The sequence below is a fragment of the Macaca thibetana genome, chromosome 17 (genome assembly GCF_024542745.1).
Source record: "Macaca thibetana thibetana isolate TM-01 chromosome 17, ASM2454274v1, whole genome shotgun sequence".
Classification (NCBI taxonomy): domain Eukaryota; kingdom Metazoa; phylum Chordata; class Mammalia; order Primates; family Cercopithecidae; genus Macaca; species Macaca thibetana.
The window spans coordinates 72,062,664-72,083,402 of NC_065594.1; the positions used below are offsets into that span (position 1 = coordinate 72,062,664).

Here is a 20,739-nt window from a genome sequence, read left to right on the forward strand (position 1 = left end):
CAGACTCCATTTCAAAAAAAAAACAAAAAAAAACAAAAAAAAAAAACAAAACCTGGCTTCATTTTCAATCTACAGATTCATTTCATTTGTGTATGTTCACTAAGGGTGCATGTATGGAAACCCTTTGTTATTAAAGGTTTGTTGGGAAGGGCTCGTCTTTGGTGGAAACTATGTCTATTTCTTGAAAGTGGTTTAAGAGTAAGATGTGAAATAATAACGCTTGCCCCTGAGGATGCAGCCAACAGAGCGTAGGAGTTACTTGATGCTGTCTCTGAGGGATTAGAGAAGACTATAAAGAGCCTCTCCCCTGAGGATAGAGAGGACTTCCTTACCTGGTATCTCAGATCACGAAGCTACAGTTCTCTCCCTGCTTTAGGAAAAAAACAGACTTTTTGCAAAAATCCATTTTTGAAAATATTCCTATATTCTAGATGTATAATGAGGTATTTCTGTACGTATTCATTAAAAAAAGGTAATTAGAACATTTTTCTCTGGTTTATAGTAACTAGGATGGCAACACAAATATACCTTGGAAGTATTTCTTGGTATGATTCTTCAACATAAAATTGTTTTAAAAACTTAGAAGTCTCCAGGTACTCAGGAATAAGGTCATTTTAAATTATTTCTTATTGGCGATAAGAAAAATAATTAGGCATGACCACATAACTAAATGTTTACACTGTCTCCTGTTTCCTGATTTTCAGGTTATTTTTTATCCCAATTTTATTTTGCTATATAGTCATAAATTTCATTTTTGAAATAGTGTGTATTAATCACTTTTTAAGAACCAAGGCTATGCCTTCTCTTTTGATATGGATGCTTATCCTTCAAAATATGTGTTATGGCTGGGCGCGGTAGCTCATGTCTGTAATCCCAGCACTTTGGGAGGCTGAGGAGGGTGGATCACGAGGTCAGGAGATCGAGACCATCCTGGCTAACACGGTGAAACCCCATCTCTACTAAAAATACAAAAAATTAGCCGGGCTTGGTGGCATGCACCTGTAGACCCAGCTAGTCAGGGGGCTGAGGCAGGAGAATCTCTTGAACCCGGGAGGTGGAGGTTGCAGTGAGCTGAGACTGCACCATTGCACTCCAGCCTGGGCAACAGAGTGAGATTCCATCTCAAAAAAAAAAAAAAAGTGTGTTATATTTAGGATATACTCAATTAATTTCATGGGATGAATAAATGAATCAGTTCATCTGCCAGTCAATAAGTAAGTGTAAAACCAAAGTTTTTCTAGAACACCAGGGTCTTCAATAATTTTCAGAGAAGAGAAAAGATTTTATTCAATTAGATATAGAGAGCATTGAAGGCAGGCTAAGCTTAAATTATTTCCAAGTTCAAATAAATAAATGTATTTCGCATGTATAATCTGGTAAGTACTCTAGTCATGATGGAAGGTGATGGAAAGCAGGTTGAATTCTGGTCTTATCTTTGAACAACTTATCACTAATCAGATATGACATGTTCATGAAAGTTGATAAAGTGCAAGTAAATGATACACAGAATTATCACAGAAATATGTGTGGGATGGAAAAAGGGGTATTTGAGTTTGAACTTGAAGATTAAATACAATTAGATAAAATAAGAAAATGAAAGGGTGTATTCTATGTGGAGGAAAAACAAGAGTTCGAAGTGAGAAGAATGTAAAAGAAGCATAAGCAAAATTCTAGACATAAAGTCACACAATTTCTGGAAGAACAGATTGATGGTTCTGCAGTAGAAGCTGGGTACTGGGGAGCTGTGTTTAGACATAATTTAAAAGCAAAACAAAATAATACATAATATGGAACTTTGACTGCCAGGCCAAATTTGAACTTTTTTCTTGGCATCATATCTAAAAGCATGTCAGTGGATGTTGAGTGAGAGAAGAGGGGTAATTTTCTTAGGTACATTTAGAAATTGTGAGAAGAATCTCAACTAGACAAGACTGCCTCCTGCAAAATTTCTCATGAGGGTTTAGTTCTGGGAAATTAAGCGGCCATGGCATGTATTTCTCAAACATTTTTCCACATTTTATCACTCTTTCGGTGACCCATCTTTTTGGATTGATCTCTGTCCTCTAGACACATGTCATGTTGGGAACTAGTGGTTTTGACAGTAAAGAATCACAGCAATAAGGCTGAAAAATGACACGGTGAAAGTACTGATTTTAAGAAAATAATATGGTGGTAGTGGGTAGGAGAGAGTAATGACCCCTGTAATGAGGGAGCTGGGAAAATAAACTGTAATGACATGAATAGTGGAGAGGCGCAGTTTTATTTTAAGATAGAAAGTGGTAGAGTTCATCTCACTTCCAATTGCTGCTTAGAGGTGAACTGCAGAGAAAAACAGGCTGCAGGTAAAGACTTGAGTGTAATTTGTATACAGGTGAGAGTTCAATCTGTTAGGATGAATTCCGAGAAAGAGACTAAAAAGTAGGAGATTTATATTATTAATTGAAACACTTCCATGTGGATGCTGGAGGCGATGAGAGAGGAAGTGAGGAGAAACATAAGCAAACTTAAGAAGAAATCAGGATAGTGTAGTTAAAAAAAGAATTTGAATAAAGATCTTATTGTGAAAAGCCCATTGTTTTTGTTCGTTACAAATTTACTGGAAATTTCTGAAAATTAAGTTTTATTACAATATGAAAGTGTACACTTGTGGATGTGTGATAATTGAGAAGCGAGAAAATGTAAATGATCAGGCAGAGCCTCCACACATAGGAAAGGGAGATATTGACCCTACAACAGGGCTGGAGTACTACTGGGGACTGAGAATCACGAATCAGGTGGGATCCTGGATATATCTGATTCACGCAATTATATTTCTTGCTCAGAGACTTGGAAATATAGTGAGAGGGATTATTAAGAGGCAGATAAACTGAAAAGGTTTTTTGGATAGCTTGTCTCCAAGGGTACCATCTTCTCAGTAAGGTGGTATCTTACAGAAATGATGACCTCTCATTTTGAGAAATATGCTAGAGAATCAAACGCTTTCAAACACAATTGCCAAGAAGTAAATGTGGCTCATTTGAGGGTTAGAGAGTGTATTCATTTTCTCTTCCTGCATAACAAACTACTACACAATTAGCAGCTCAAGACAACATCCATTTATTACTCACTATTCCACAGAAGAGAAGTCTGGGTGGGCTCACTGCTCAGGGTCTCACAAGGCTGAAAGCAGGTTGTCAGCCTAGCTTGACTCTGTTTGGGAGCTTTGAGGGAGAATCTGCTTCCAAGCTCATCTAGGTGGTTGTAGGAATGAAGACCTCAATTCCTTGCTGGCTGCAAGGCACCGAGAGGCCACTAGTGGTCCAGTTCCTTGTCACAGGACCTTTAATAGGGCATATCACATCATCCAAGTTCACATCTTCAAGGGCAGCAGCATGGTCCCCTGCATGTAAGCTCCTCAACTTCACATCTCATGCTTGTAATGTCTCTAACTTCTGGTGATAGAGGAGACTTTGGGGGGTGCGGGGGAGGGATAGCATTAGGAGAAATACATAATGTAGATGACGAGTTGATGGGCGCAGCAAATGAACATGGCACATGTATACCTATGTATCAAACCTGCATGTTGTGCACATGTATCCTAAAACTTAAAGTATATTTTTTAAAGGGAAATAAGAAAATCATGTGATTGCATTATTCCAACCAGGTCATCTCCCTTTTGGTAAACTCAAAATCAACTGATTAATGGCATCAGTTACATTGCAAAATTCCTTTTGCCATGTAAGTTGGTAGACATGACTGACGTCATATTCACAGCCCCAGGGGTTAGAGTGGGAAATCTTGGTGTCCATTTTGCTGTTCTCCTTAGCATTAACAGTTTAAATTAAAATATAGTTTTGTGTAGTTTGTTTTTTTTTTGAGTTCATGTGCCTCAGACATTTCCTAGAATGTCACTGAAGTGATGGAGAAGAAAAATAGAGAAAACAGAATAAATGTTTTTTAAGTCTGTTATATTTAACAATAATTACAAATAAATAATTCTCTGACAATATATCCAATCACTTTCAACCAAAACCAATTTCTTAAAATAGTAATTTTTGTTTTAAAAATCAACTTTCTTTCTGTGTTTTTGAGTTCATTTACCTGGTTGGATCCTCATGATATATACATTGTTGGTGGTATTCATGAGATTCCATCTGTGTTCTGGCCACGATCCCAGTAAAATATTGGAATAATTCTTAGGGAAGTAAAGAGAAAATAAAGTTGATATGGGAAAATGTTGGAAAAGAATGTCGAGGTCAAAAGAAAGCAGCATATCACCAGAGAGTTTGGCTTTTGTTGTACTTGTCTGATAATACTTTGAAAAATTAAAATGTAAATCATATAATTGCATTCTTAAATAATTCTTTCAATTAATGTGTTCTGGATAAACAATATTGTACTAGAATATATAATAGAATAGATAATCAAAATGTATTAATGTTTAATGTGCTAGCATAATAAATATTTGCAAAGCGCTTTGCATATGTTTTTCTCACAACATAAGCAATGGTCCAGGTATATTATTGTCCCTTTTATAGATTTGAGGAAACTGATTTATTCAGTAATGTACTCAATACCCCATGTCTCGTGGTTGGTATATGTCAAAATCCAGGATTCACATCCAAGTGTGTTGGACCTCAGAATCCAAGACCTTTATGATTATACTAAATAGACAACAAATGGGATATTTCATAATAACAAATGATAACTGGTATTACCTTATTTACCCTTCATCATTATCATTTATATAACGGTATAAAGTAATACCATTTATCCTTTCCTTTTTAGATTTTGACTTTTTATGTGGTTTGTTTCCTATCCATGTTTCTTCATTGCTGTACTCTCCCTTCCCTTTACAGGGAGTAGCATACACATCAGTATGTTAAACACAGTAGAAAAGTTTTGTTTAACTTAATATTTGCTGAGTTCACTTGATCTTGAAAGAAGCCTTCTTTTTAATTTAATGCCACCTATTGACTTTTTTTCCAAAATGCCAGTAAACAAAACTAAGAATTTAAAAATTACTGTCAAATAGTTTTAGTATTTTTGTTAGAAAACTAATATTTCAGAAGTGGAGTGGTGACCTAAAAATTGTATTGTTTAATTTTAAAAGTTCATGAATTTCAGAGTCCAGTTGCTTAATCTAAGAGTTCCTTATATTATAAACACATGTATGTTAGCTATCCTGAGGCTATTTGACTCTCTGTTCTTCAGTATAAAATGCTGTCCTTGGGTTGTGTGTTTAGTTATTGTCTGCTAATTGATAATATTATTTGGAAAGTCACAGAAGTAACAAGCGTAAGTCTTTCATAAAGCGCTGTGAAAATTTAAATGCCCACTAAGTGGTCAGCAGTGGTACATTTTGTTCATAATATATTAGTACCCTCTAGTGCTGACACTTGGCCATGTACTCTCCAAAACTACCTTAGAACGGTAAATGTCATATACTGCATTGGACTATCTTAATCAGGCTTAGTTTTAAGTGAAATATTCTACTATTTATAACATCACCCTTCTGAAAAGACATTCAGAAATTTCCACTGTTGTTTAAAAGTATTACTGGAACTCCTGTGCTGTAGGGGAAAATGTCAATTCCATTTGTTTTGCTCATAAAAATAAATGAAATACTTGAGAATTGAGAACTGAGAAGTCATTAAATTTCCTAAATGATTTGTGGAAATGGATGTAGGACCTAAACGTTTTGTCCCAAGGTTCAGTATGTGCCATATGCATTGGACTGTGTATTTGATCCAAGAAAGTTTAAATGAAACTACAAATGTATATGTCTAAAATTCTGGATTTCTTTAGACAGAAACATTTCCTGGAAGAGTAGTACTTCTTTAGAAATATGGAGTGTGGGTTCACAAAACAGCACAACGCTATCAGCCAATATATTACAAAGGGAGTACTAGAATGTGATTTACCGCATTTAAACATTGTTTATTCAGAAACAAAGGATCCTCTAGCCAAACTGCCATAAGCAAAGGTGTAATTTCATTTGCTTCCCAAAGCATCATCCAAACCATTGCCATGGAGCTAATACGTAGAGTGTAGCTGTTTGTGGGTGTAAGACTTTGCCCATTCTTTACTATTTCAGTTGTTTGTTTTTCTTAAAGACTTAGTAAGGTGTCTACACCAAAAGAGTGGATCCACATAACAAAATAATTCTAAGCTCTACGTAAGTTTTCTGAATATAATTCTTAGGTTATTCGAATTTGCTATTAATAAATGCCTTTCTCTATGTACAATTAGTTGTTACAGGGTAGATCACCCAAACCTGACAAGTGGGAGCTTCTTCAGCTGGGCAGTGGTGGAGGCATGGTTGAACAAGTCAGTGGGGACTGTGATGACGAAGATGGTTGCGGGGGATCAGGAAGCGGAGAAGTCAAGAGGACACTGAAGATCACAAACTGTAAGTGTATGATTCTAACACCACTTGCTAAAAAAAAGATTTTGAAATATAATTAAAGATGTTATGGGTGTAAAGAAATAATGACCATTCAAAAGCAAGAGGAATTGGAAATGAAACGAATCCATTTTTGTTTTTTTAGGACGTACATTCTTGGTGGTTTTGTTTATTTTTAACTAATGACTTCTAATAAAATGATAGTTTTCTGTGAAAAAAACTAGTAAACAATCAACAGTTCTGAGAAGGTTTGAAAGTGGAATAACTCTTAAGGCGTAATAGATACTAATTGTATATTGATAAACAACATGAAACCAGGATGGGTAAGTACTACTTAATAATCAAATTGTGCAATTAAAAATTATGCCATTATATAAGAAAGTTTTATTATACTTTTATCGTAGTCAAATTGCATAGAAATTGGTATATGGTTATTGATCGTGAAAACTCTTTGGATTTAATGCTCATGAATTTCCCCTTCCCAAAAAAACTCACTAAACATTTATGTCGATTGAATGGATTTGAAACCATTTCTGAACTCATCACTACCACAAAGGATAGAATTTTCAAATAACAACAACAAAAAATTACCAAATGGATTTACTTTCCTGATTATCACATACAAGATGAGGAATGTAGGTTCTCCACACTCCATTGTTACCTGCATGCATTTGTTCATATGGGCAAAACAACACAGTGACCAACTGAGAAATAATGGAAACGTCGAGGTACCCAGAGTAACTGGTTTAAACTATTCATTTAATCTTGATTATACCAAAGGCAGGGGTCACCTTCTGGAAAGGTGCAATCACATGTAGAGTTTGGTCTGATAACTAAAAATCACACAGAGCTGCTTTGCACCTACTAGACATGCTTTTTGGTGGGAGAAGAATTCATTTACTTTATAACTCGCTCATTATGAATTAAAAGCACGATAAATGCTTCCAAAATCAATTCCTCGTTCCTTCTAAGATCTGGTTTTACAAGCCAAATATATTACTTTAAAAATGGAAGCCAAAAGAGGTGCAAAATTAAAAAGGCAGTTAACATAATGAAATATTTTCTTGTTAGACACAGTAATACATTTTATTTAACATGAAAACAGATGAGAATGAGTGCACTTGAGCAGCCATTGAACAAAAGGCCACAAAATTCTTAGTGCGAATTAAATATATTCTATTCTTACAGAATGCGATAAAGACATGTGTTCTTGTTATGAGCGTTAATACAGTTTATCAGATTGGTTTCTTGTTTTTTTTCTTTCTTTGGTTGTTTAAGTGAAATATAATTAAAGATACTGTGGATGTAAGGAAATAAAGACAATGTATTTGGAAATTAGCAAGAGGATTTGGAAATGAAAATGACCCTTTCATTTGTTTAGAGCATGCATTCTTAGTGGTTTTGTTTATTTTTGACTAGTAACTTTTGATGACAATTATAGCTTTCTGTGAAAAAAATACTAGTGAATTATCACCAGTTCTGAGAATTATAAAGGTTTTATTATTTTTTAATTTCCTTAGGGTTTGGGGGAAACAGTTGTATTATTTGGTTACATGAGTAAGTTCTTTAGTGGTGATTTGTGAGATTTTGGTGCACCCATCATCTGAGTAGTATACGTCGTACCCAATTTGTAGTCTTTTTTCTCTTACTCGCCTCCCGCTCTTTCCTCCCAATCCCCCAAAGTCTTTTGTATCATTGTTATGCCTTTGCATCCTCATAGCTTGGCTGCCCCTATGAATGAGAAAATACAGTGTTTGGTTTTCTGTTCCTGAGTTACTTCAGTTGGAATAATGGTCTCCAATTTCATCTAGGTTTCTGTGACCATTATTTCATTCCCTTTATGGCTGAATAGTATTCCATTTTATATATGTGTGTATATATATACACACACACATACATGCATACACACATATACCACGGTTTCTTTATCCACTCATTGATTGATGGGCATGATTCCATATTTTTTCATGAGAATTATAAAAGTTTGAAAGTGGAATAACTCTTAGGGCATAATGGATATGAATTACATATTGATAAATAACATGAAGCCAGGATGACTAAGTACTACTAAATCATCAACTTGTGTTATTTAAAAAATACTGTCATTATGTAAGAAAGTTTTTACTTTATTACATTTTTATCATAGTCAAATAGCAAATTATAATTTAATTATATTAGGTAAAAGAAAATGAAAAAAAAAGGGTTTCCACTAGAAACAATTTTTTTTTTTAACTAAAACCTAAAATGTCTTCCACTATATTTAGGAATTATAGCACTTACCCATCAGGGTAATATTTAATAAACTTTCATTTTCATCCTATCTGGAGTATTTATTTCTACTGTAATTGCATGGCCATCTAAATATTAGTAGTATTTTAGAACATCAAGTTATTACAAAAGTATAGCATTTTGTGTGTGTGAGTGCACGTGCATGTATGTGTAGAAATGGTATATTTATAGGAAATTTTTTAGTTCATGAAGTTACTTACAAGCTCAAGAACTTGTTATATGTTAGTAGGTCATTCTTTTTTGTTTGTTTTACAAAGGAAGTAGAGGCAGTGAAGGATATTCAGCTACTAATAGTTTTCTTCACAAAACTATACTTGACAAGCTGACAAAAATTAATTTTTACTTCAAAACCTTGGTTTCAATTACTGCTGAAATGGACAGACATGGTACAAGCAGCTGTCCATCAGAATTAGGGCGATTTAAGAGATAGATGATTTTTCAGGAACTCCAAGCAAGCATTTTCTGAAAATCCACATCTGCTCTAAGTGGGTTGCCTATTATGTCTCTACGAGCTTATAGCTGTTGCCTTTCAATTTTTAATAAGTGGTTAGAAAACCACTGCGAATAGCACGCTGAAGTAAAGAGGGACAAGGAAAGGAGCAAACTGTAGGTCACATTTCTATTTTTGTAAAGCACTCCAGTATTTTGCCCGTTTTGGCCCAGTTTGATATATTGGTAAAGAAAGTTAAGGCATAGTTTTAGGTGGTCTTAATGACTTGAAAATATTGTGATCTAAAAAGTTTAACAAGGTGTCATCTGTGTTAAGAACTTGAAATGCACCACTATTTCTTCATTACACTTTTGTTTATTCTTTGGAAAATAAAGCATAAATACCACACAGTTCATTTGTTACCATAAAATGTCTGACTAAATTTAAAGTTATATATGAGTATATATCTACATGTAACTATATATAGTTATGATTATTAATACTAATGTTGTATCTTTGAAATTTCATGATTCTACACTATGCAAATGAAAAAAGTTGGCCAATATTTTGCTAATTAATTATTACTTGAACTGATTTTCTTTGTCTGTTTTTGTTCATGTTTATAACAGATAACAGAGGGGTCTCTATATTTCAATATGCAAAGTCTTACCGCCAAAATATTTCTGTGCCTTTTAGGTGTCATTTTGTTTTCATCATCAATGTTATCAAATTATTTAACCATCTTACTGTTTTCTAAATAATTTCTATTTGTAATCCTACCTGTACACTATAATTAAATGTTAACTAATGTTTCTTATAGAAAGAAGCCATCTATACTAAGTAATTTTCACTCTTAAACTGATTTCAGTAGAATGACTTAAAAACCCCATTAGGAAAATTTGTCTACATTTTTATTATATGTATTTGGTTCGTTTACATAGATATAGATAGTTCACTAGTAACCTGGGGTTGCAGGATTGGAATAACTTTGAACTTAAAAGTTGCCTCACCCCTTGCCTGACATCTGCCATTCTTGCACAGTTGCTAACTGATGGAGGTTCTAAACACAACTGGAAAAAAATAATTCTCTCCTTTTGGTCATGCAGAACAAATCTAATGTTAAAATCTATACTTCTTGAAATATCTGGCTGTACTTCTTAGGTCCATAACTCTGGATATCTTCAAATGTTGAAAAACAAACCAGAGTTCTACTAAAAACAATTTGTAGCAAAATTATTCTACATATAATTTTGAAAATTTGTGGTTGCATTGTTTACAATTCTTATGTGATCTTATGATTTAAATGGCAATAATTACTTATAAAAAGTAAATAATACATAATTCATGATCAAATTCATTTTGGCAAGGAGGTTCACAGTGGTAATGGAGGGAAAATGGATTTGATCACAACTAGAACTAGATACCAGACATTTTTTTAAAGTAAAGTGATTTTCAATCTTTGGATTTATTTTGCTGGGCTTCTCCTCATCATTCCACATTCTAAATATTTGAGGATTCCAGAATTCAGTTCTCAAATCTTTTAACATGTTTATCAACAACTAGCCCTTTTCCCACAGACTCCTTACTGAATCATAATTATGATAATAATAAGGTTCCCTGATGCTTGATAGCACTATCGAGTTTATAAAGCATTTCCCACTGTAATATCTTAGGAGGTAGGCTTATTGGAACAGGAAATATCTGACTTAAATATGATTAATTTAGAAGTAGTAGAATAATACATTGCAATATTAAATTGCTAGATCCAGAGTTTTTGGTTGATTAGTCTAAGATAAATAGAACTATTGTTTATATTGTGTTTTGGTTTTCTCACTTGGTAACTTTGTATCAGCCTCTAACAAATGTATCCATGTCAGGGTACTAAGAATGACCTTGGAAAGAGAATAGTATATTCTATGCACAGAACAAAAGGAAAATTACACTTTGTTAGCCACTGAAGAATAAGGGAGGCTGATTTATTTAGTAATGCAGGATTGTAGAGTGAATGAAAGTTCTTGGCTTCCTCATATTTATTTTCACCATAAATCACCTTCACTTCAAAAGCCTCAGGTAGGTGCAGAAGTTAAGGAGACCTTAAAAAGATGTTACTTTCTTTCCAGAACTAGGAAAACTATGTATTTATTCATATTGTGGATATTATTTTATATAATTTTAAATAGTCTATTTTTTATCGATATAAATTCAAACATATATGCCTATAAAATATGGATGTCATTATACTATCGTAGTTAAAAATATGTTTACTGATTATATATATTCTTTCTAAAATTAAAGTTTCATCAAACTTAATCAAAATAAAATATATTCAGCTTACTTTGTAAACTGTTGAAAAATAGCCCATTGACACATGTATACATATGCAACAAACCTGCACATTGTGCACATGTACCCTAGAACATAAAGTATAATAAAAGAAAAAGAGCCCATTGATATTTTTTCAAATATAAGAAAAATGTACTGAAAATAACTATTTTTTTCAATAAGTCCATTGCTTATTTCTCCATTCATACTAAAAATCTTTGGAAGGTCCATTAGATTAAAACCTTTGCAAGACATTGAAAGTAATCTTGAGTAATGATTGCACACTTTGATCTACACTTTACAAGTACCTAATTCTAAACGTCAGATAAAACCCAGCACGATAAAACTATAGAAAAATTCACAGATAAACACTTCCCAATCCAGTTTAATGTTCAAAATTGTAAATACTTTGAAATTACCATCTAGTACAGTTTTGGTAGTACTGATGAAAATTATACTAAAGAGAAATGAAATATATGTGTAAGATAAATATAGTTTAATATGTGATCACTATGAAAATTTTTCTGATTATACATTTCCATTTCGGTTTCTAAATAATTGATACTCATCCTGACTGCCAATTTTGTTAACAACATTGTATAATGGAATGTAGATAACTAATGAATCATATAAAATCATCTTTCATTCTTTTGAAAAGTTATATATCAATATAATATAGTTAAATAGTAGAATTGAAATAAAAGGTTTGTCCTTGAATGCCTAAGTGATTATTTTCATTGCATTGGCTTAGACTGATGCTAAATCACTGAGGTGAAGAGGGATGACGTAAGACTTAGAGGAGCCTCCTAGCTCACATTTCAGATTACTCTGCTGTTCTGTAATATGTCATAACTAAATCTATCCCATGCCAGAGAACATAAAATAAGAAGTTGTGGTCTTTTGTGAACAACACCATGCTAAGTGTAACTATATGATCAATAGAGGATGTACAAAAAAAATTAAAATTCAAGCAAATATTATCAGGTAAATTTTCTCATTACTTAGCCAAAGTCATATAACTATCAACAAAACCAGAAACAAACCCATTCTTACCTAGGTCTATTTTTGATGTCATTTTGTTGTGAATAAACAGAGTGGCTACTGAAATGGTGATATTATCTCTCAGGATTGATAACAAGTTAGGTATGTCTTCGGCTCTTCAGTGACTTCAGTATCTCTAACTGTGTGGAATTATTAATTTTCTTATTATTGAAAAGAAAATCGCTCACTAAGTAGAAATAATTTTTAAAAACAGAGTTTGAGCTGATCCCAGAGCTTCTCAAACTTTCTCATACATACAAATCACCTGGGACTCTGGTTAAAACATAGGGTATAACACAGGAAATCTGAGGTGGAGCATTTCCTACCCACCTAGAGATGATGTTATTATTCCTTGGTCCATAGGACCACACTATGAAGAGCAAAAATGTACACTTTTTTTTTTATTCTTTATTTGTATCTCTAAAATACTCTATTAAAGCATGATGAAATTTTTTAAAACACTGTATATTAGCATTATAAGAAGGCATCATGTGATTAAGGACATTTGGAACTGTAACACTTAGGCTGGTAATGGTGGCTTATTTGGTATGAATTTTGATATCGGTCTCTGATTTAATTTATCATGAGGTTTACTTCTTAACACCAAAGTAGAACCACTTCCATCTTTTTGCAGGGCCTGAAGCCCTCAGGTTATACTTTCTTTAAGGATGCTTCTATTTTGAAATAGTACCTCTGATATCTCAGCAGAAATGTTTCACGTTTATCAACTCTTCCAGCTGGTGATGAACACAGAAGAAATACTGTGTACAATCCCCTATATCACATTATATGCCAGAGATCAATCAAAGTTTTATGAGAGCTCAGAGAAAGAAAAGAAACTATCCAAATGGGGAGTTCAAAAAATACTTCATAGAGGAGACAGAGAAAGGGCAATCAGGAAAAACAAACCAATATTTGCCTGCAATATTTATGAGAAAGTGGTATTTGAGGGGATGGACTTATAATTTGGTTTCAGCAACTGACAATAGGGAGAAGGTTTCCTAGGAGGAGCAAACGTCATGAACAGAGCAAGGGGTGTGTTTACAGAGGAACAGAATTATTAAAATTACTTGAAAACATATTGGAAAGCTAAAAATGTGAATTAAAAATGTTACAATTGATTTTTTGTGTACACAAGCGGAGTTTGTATTTAATTGGCTGGGCAAACAGGAATTATTAAAGCTCTTCTATGTGGTTATTTTGTTTGTGCAGTCGTTTTTACCAGCAAGACAGTGAACTGCTTAAGATAAAAAATACACAATAAAATTAGTATATCTTGGACAAGTAACTTCTCTCCTACCTTGTACAAGTTCTGTGCCTAGATTTCCTTAAGATCTGAACAAAAGCAGGACTCTCCAAGTGATTTTATTGTGAAGATTAAGCGTTTTAATACATAGACAGCATTCTAAGTGTGTCCATCCAACTCACACCTGTCCATTGAAATAAAAGTACTGGATAAAATATGTAAAATGTTTTTTGAAAAATGCTTCTATAAATTAGCAAGTGAGAAAGGAATATTTGATAAAATTGGGTGAAGTCGTAACACTTGATAGGAGTAGAGGCAGAGGCACAGATAGTGGTAGATAGTTATACACACACATGATTTAAGGAAAATAATAGAGTTGTACCTAACCCTCCACCAAGTCCAAGAAATACATTTCCATGGCCCTATATGCGCCTCTCTGAACACATTTCACTGCACAGACAGTTTGCCTATCCTGATAATAACTTTTATAAAAATTACAGTTTTGATCAACAATATATGCATCCCTAAATAATATATTACTTGGTTTTTCTGGTTTTTGAATTTTATATGAATCAAATCATACAGTCTATCTTGTTAGTCCTTTTATTAAACAGTATGATTTCGAGGCTCATCCTTGCTGATGAATATAGGTGTAATCATTTCTCTCTCTCTCTCTCTCTCTCTCTCTCTCTCTCTCTCTCGAGACTGAGTCTCACTCTGTCACCTAGGCTGAAGTTCAGTGGCGCATTCTTGGCTCACTGCAACTTCTGCCTCCCAGGCTCAAGCAGTTCTCATGCCTCAGCCTCCAGAGTAGCTGGGATTACAAGCATGTGCCACCATGCCTAGCTAATTTTTGTATTTTTTGTACTTTTAGTAGAGACAGGGTTTCACCGTGTTGGTTAGGCTGGTTTCGAACTCCTGACCTCAAGTGATCCACCTACCTCGGCCTCCCAAAGTGCTGGGATTACAGGCATAAGCCACCACACCCAGCCCTCATTTCCTTTTAGCAAAGTATAGTATTCTGATTTATGAATACGTAACTCACTTATGTATGTATTTTATTGATGAATATTGGAGTTGATATCAATGGCATTTGGTATGATATGAACAATGTTGTTCTAAACCATCTGGAAAGTATCTCTTGATATTCATGTGCAAGAGCATGCAGGATATCTTAGAAGTAGCATGGCAGTGCCACAAAACAAAAGATGATGTTCAGCTTTACTAGGTATGTGAGCCTGCTTTGCAAAGCAGTTGTACCAGTTCATATTCTCACTAGAAATAATGACAGTTTCTACTGCTCCCCATCTTTGTAGACACTTTTCTTCCTGTTCACTGATTTTTCATATTCATCCAAAGGATAGAAGTAAAACAAGTATTAACTTCGATTTCCCTGATAATTAACTGGATTTCACTTTTTAAATAAGTGTATGACACATTTTTGCTTCCTTATCTGAAATTTCTTTCAAAAGAAAGTTAGCCCTTTCCCCAGTATTACTTTGTTTTTGTATTGTTATAAAGAAGTACCTAAGACTGGAGAATTTATGAAATGAGGAGTTTTAGCTCAAGTTTCTGCAGGCTGTGTGAGAAGCCTGGTGCAAACATATACTCAGCTTCTGGTGAGGCCTCAGGAAGCTTACAAATTGGTGGCAGACAAAGGGATAGCCAGTGTATCACATGGAGGGAGAGGATGGGAGCAGGTACCACATTCTTTTAAACAACCAGATCTCTCATGCATTCAGAGCTAGAATTTACTCATTATCATATGGAGGGGCACCAAGCCATTCATGAGGAATCCTTCCCCATAACCCAAACACTTTCCACCAGGCCCCAGCTCCAACACTGAGGATCAAATTTCAACATGAGATTCAAACATCCAAACTATGTCACCACTTTCTATCAGGTTATTTTTTTTCTCTCTCTTTGGCAGATACTATCAATACAAAAATCAATTTCAGTGATCCATTTCCTCTTTTGATTGTGACCTCGGGAAAGCCAGGACAGATTCTTGAATTTTTTTTTTAATTGAGCCAGTTTTCAAGATTAAAAAATGATTCCCTCCCTGTCTTTCTCAGAAGATGACCAATTATTTTGTATATGTTTAATGTCATCATGAACTCAGTTTTAAAAAACATTCGTAATTCTTTTTATTGAAGTTCACGTTGTCTCACATTTTGCCAGTTGGTACCTTTTCCATTTGCCTTTGAGTCCTTTGAGATGACCCTTAAAATACTTACTAGTTTCTTTGCTATATGGTATAATTAGATGTACTAAGCTCAGCTTATCCTGGAATGAGCCATTTTTACATGAGACTTTGTTTTACTGGGAAATGTCATTTCATGATTGCAATCTGAGCACTAATGATGGCTCTTAGAAACATAGGTGATAATTAAAATAAATATTGCATAATTACTTACTTGATTCCACATTAAATATACCACATTATCTGAATAATAATACTAAAACCGCCCCTACCCATTATGACTACTAAAATTAGCTAAACATTTTTGTATGTATTTTCTATTTTCTCTCCCCATTCTGTGGTTATACTAGAGATACAGAGATAGTGTCAGGTCACATATCATATCTGTCACTTTTATTTATTGTAACTATATAACGCTCACTAGTTGCTCTTATATCAATATCTCTCTAGTATATTCCTTATGAAGGACTCATGGGGACAATATTTTACAAGTTCTTTTATGGTGATAAGACTTTGTGTCCTTTAGTCTTAAAAATTAATTTTGTTCAATACAAAAATGTTGGTTCACATGTTCTTTCATTTTCTTCCATTTTTTTAAATAAGCTCTGAATTTTCTGTTAGAATGCATTAGTGGCAAAAATTATAGTGATAATCTATTTTTTCTTTCCGTTATTAGTCACTTGCTTTTTTCCCCAGTGCCCAATAATTTGTTTTCTTTTTCTTTAAAGTACAGTAATTTTACTAGAATATATTTTGTGTTGGTAGCTCTGAGTTGGTATTCTCAGTTGTGGAGTGTACTTTTTCAATATGTAATTTTAACTATTTTTCTAGGAGGCTTTCATTGAATTATAGTTTTAATAATTTGTTGTCGTTTTAACTTTCTTCCTCAGGAGCACCTATTATTCATTTGTTAAATTTTTGTTATCTTCAGCATTTTCCCAAATCCTTTTTGATTTTGCTCAAATTCTTTTGGATTGTAAAAATTCACCTCTTTACCTTCTGTTTCTCTTAAGATATTATTGGTGGTGCTTTTTAGCTTTTGCATTTCTGCAGGTTGTATTTATTTTTTAATGAATTCGCATTCTTCTATTTTTTGAGATCTCCTCTTTCCTGAATTTTTCTAATTCTAATTTGTTATTTCTTTGTGTCTTGTATCCCATGCTTACTGCCTTTTAGCTCACTTTGAAGTGCTATGTCTCATTTTAGTCTGTTTTTGAACATCTTGATGGTATGCTTACTTTGTTTGCAGAGATCATAACAGAATATGCAATATTTATGGTGGTTTTCTTTGTGAGATTTGATCTCAAAACATTTGTTGCTTATTTTTATGCTAATATAAATTCCCTTCATTTTTAGAAGAAAGCTTTGTTTGAATAGCTTTTCTAAATCTACTGAGTTGCCTGTTCTGTTGTCTTCATGTAGTGTTAAAAAAAAAATATGGTGACTTGTTTTCTAAGATTTCTAGTCTCTTTCTCTCCCTAGTGATTATCCATATCTTCTCTTTCTTAACTTGCTGCTGTTCTTGTCTCACTAATTTTTTTCCGCTTTCAGCAGTTACTCTTGTACGTGGAATCCCCTCATCCTGAATGGTAAGAAAACTTGCCAGATTTTTAGCTTTGAGAGTTCAAAAGGTTTCAGAGACTCTATTTCCTTTAGCCTTATAACAGGGCCCTTGCATCCACCCATTATTAGTGTGGGCATAAATTTTCACAGTTCTCTGCTGTTTTCAAATTGATTTTCAATAAATCCTTATGGGTTCTGTTGTTTTCAACTTGCTGCATTGCTTGCTGCATTTGCTGCACTTGCTGCAATTTAACTTGCTGCATTGCTTCCCTCTGTTTCTTGTGCACACATGCTGATAGTGTGCAGGTTGTGTGGCCATTGGTAGGGTGCTCTCTCATTTCTGCTTTGAGGTTAATGAGGATGACATTTTCACTGAGTTTTGTTTTATCTAATTGGCAAAAACCATAATTACTTTTGCACCAGTCTAATAAATGGTATCCATGTGATTTTGATGTTGCTATCAAGTTAGTCTTTTCATTTTATGTAAGGATTTGTGAATGTCCCAAATGTATGCTGCAACTACGTCTGCTATCTTACCTTAATTTCCCAATCATTTTCATTTTATAAGTAAATAAAATATAGTGTAATAGATGACACCTTGATTCTCTTCCTTTCTGATCCTGTCCCCTGATTTACATGTATGTATATATAGTAATTATATACAATTTATATTAATATTTCCTAATATTAAACAGCAGTGTTTTTAAAACGTATATGCCTCCAATTTGTCTTTCTGCTGATAAAATAGACTATTATAATTGATGTATGAATATACCACAATGTATTATCTATTATTTCTAATTTTAATGAACAGTGCTACAAGCAAGCCTCTCTGTGCATGAGTATGTATTCCATTAGGTTGCAAAACTAATCTTCAAAGTGATTATAGTAATCCATACTTGCACCAGCGCTCCAAGTAGACTATTTTTGGATTTGTACCATAATTTCATATCCTCGGAGTTTTTAATTTTGCTGCATTTATAAAATGTAAATGGTAAATAATCTTTGTGTATATGAAAGAGAAATTGCAACAGATGGAATGAAATAAGCAAGGAAGACGTTCATTATTCAAGACTATTACATTAGGGGAAAGAGAGCTCTCCACTGAACCAAAAGATGAGATAATTTCACGCACCTGGGAGAGCTAGTGAAAAAGCACCGGGCCCGGGCTTGGGAGTGAGCTTGGTCAATGTGATTAGGTCATATGTGTTTGCTAATTGTATTTATGAAAGTTAGGCTGCTTCCCTGACATATACAGACTGGCAGAGAGGGGTTCTGTCTTGATGATTACATTTTATAAAGATGGCTCCTTGAAAAAGAGAATCCTGGCTTTTAAAACAGGCAAGAAATGGAAGATTTACATCTCAAATGGGAAGAGAAAGTACTTACAAATGTTCTAAAGTAAGTGCACAAAGAAAAAGAAGTTAGGGGCTTAGGAAGAAACATGTTTAAAATTTAGTCAACTTGAAGGAAATGAAAAAACTGATTCTGGTGAAGTTTATCATTATTTTTTGTTTAATGACCATTTCGTGTTTCCTCTCTTGTGAATTTATTCCCCTCCCCTTTTCATATTTTATCACTTGGTTGAGTTAAAGTATCTCATATATCTAACTAATATTTTGTCAGCATGTGAGTTGTGAGAAATCTCACTGTTTTTGGTGTGATTTTTAAAGAGGTATGCCACCTATATACTCATAAACTACAGTCTAGAAAGGGAAATAGGTGTATCAGTAAATACATTAAGATGAGCTGTAAAAAATACATAAAATTGAGAAATATGATGAATAAAGAATGCATAAATAGTAGACAATGATCAGTTACATGAGGATTTTCTTAAGAATAACATCTTAGAAGTTATAGCTTAGCTAGAGTTCAATACAGAACCAAAGATAATCAGATGGAGAGTGGACTAGAATTCATCGCAGACAGAGCATTTACCAAAGTACAGATGTTTCAAGTATCAGAGTATTTTCAGGGAAGCTCAATGTTTGCAGTCTTCCTGGAGCACCACTTTTGAGGAAGGAATGATAGACGAGGCTTGGGAAAGCAGTCAGTGGGCTCTATAATGCAGAAGCCTATATAATTGTCCTATAGAGTAGTTTAGACTTATTCTGAAAAGAATAGATTTATTCAACTGCAAAATCTACAAAGGAAAATTCATACATTCAAAAACTCACTGCCCAAATAATACAAGAAGTTCCACTGATGTTTAGATAACAGTTAGCTCTAGGTCTTCATTCAATAAGTCTAAAAATAAACCTGTCAACTTTCCTCCCACATCTTTTCAGTTGTTCCTTTTTCTTAATTTTAGTTGACAATACTGTCATGCGCATCTGTGTGAAGAGACCACCAAACAGGCTTTGTGTGAGCAACATGGCTGTTTATTTCACCTGGGTGCAGGCGGGCTGAGTCCAAAAAGAAAGTCAGTGAAGGGAGATAAGGGTGGGGCCGTTTTATAGGATTTGGGTAGGTAAAGGAAAATTACAGTCAAAGGGGGGTTGTTCTCTGGCGGGCAGGAGTGGGGGTCACAAGGTGCTCAGTGGGGGAGCTTTTTGAGCCAGGATAAGCCAGAAAAAGGAATTTCACAAGATGATATCGCTTAAGGCAAGGACTGGCCATTTTCACTTCTTTTGTGGTGGAATGTCATCGGTTAAGGCCAGGCAGGGCATTTGCACTTCTTTTGTGATTCTTCAGTTACTTCAGGCCATCTGGGCGTGTACCTGCAAGTCACAGGGGATGCGATGGCTTGGCTTGGCTTGGGCTCAGAGGCTTGACAAACACTATGACTCGCCATTCTCCGAGACAGAAACTCAGGAGTCATCTTGTGTTCCTCCTCTTCCTTCACTCCCCACATTTAATAAGACCCATTGCCTTTACTTCTAAATTTCTCTTAAATATACTTTCACATTCCCACTGCTATTCTCTTAGTTTAATGCCTCAACATCTGTTGCCCAAATTGATCTTAAAATGTCACATTGGTCTCTCCGCTTCTGTATTGCCCATCTCTACACTCTTGGTGAAATACTATTTTAAAACTGATTGTTTTTTGCTGGGATATGTGTCATGCGTGTCCGTGTGAAAAGACCACCAAACAGGCTTTGTGTGAGCAATAAAGCTTTTTAATCACCTGGGTGCAGGCGGGCTGAGTCCGAAAAGAGAGTCTGCGAAGGGAGATAAGGGTGGGGCGGTTTTTTAGGATTTGGATAGCTAAAGGAAAATTACAGTCAAAGGGGGGTTCTCTGGCGGGCAGGAGTAGGGGT

General features: G+C 34.3%; 1 protein-coding gene across 2 annotated transcripts in view; it reads left to right on the top strand.

Annotated features, from left to right (window-relative positions):
* GPC5 (glypican 5) overlaps positions 1–20,739 on the top strand; it is a 1,466,403-nt gene that overhangs the window by 759,743 nt on the left and 685,921 nt on the right. For both annotated transcript variants that reach the window (XM_050766965.1, XM_050766966.1), the window contains exon 7: positions 6,232–6,391. In XM_050766965.1, coding sequence (XP_050622922.1) covers positions 6,232–6,391 — 160 coding nt within the window. The remainder of the gene's footprint in view (positions 1–6,231; positions 6,392–20,739) is intronic.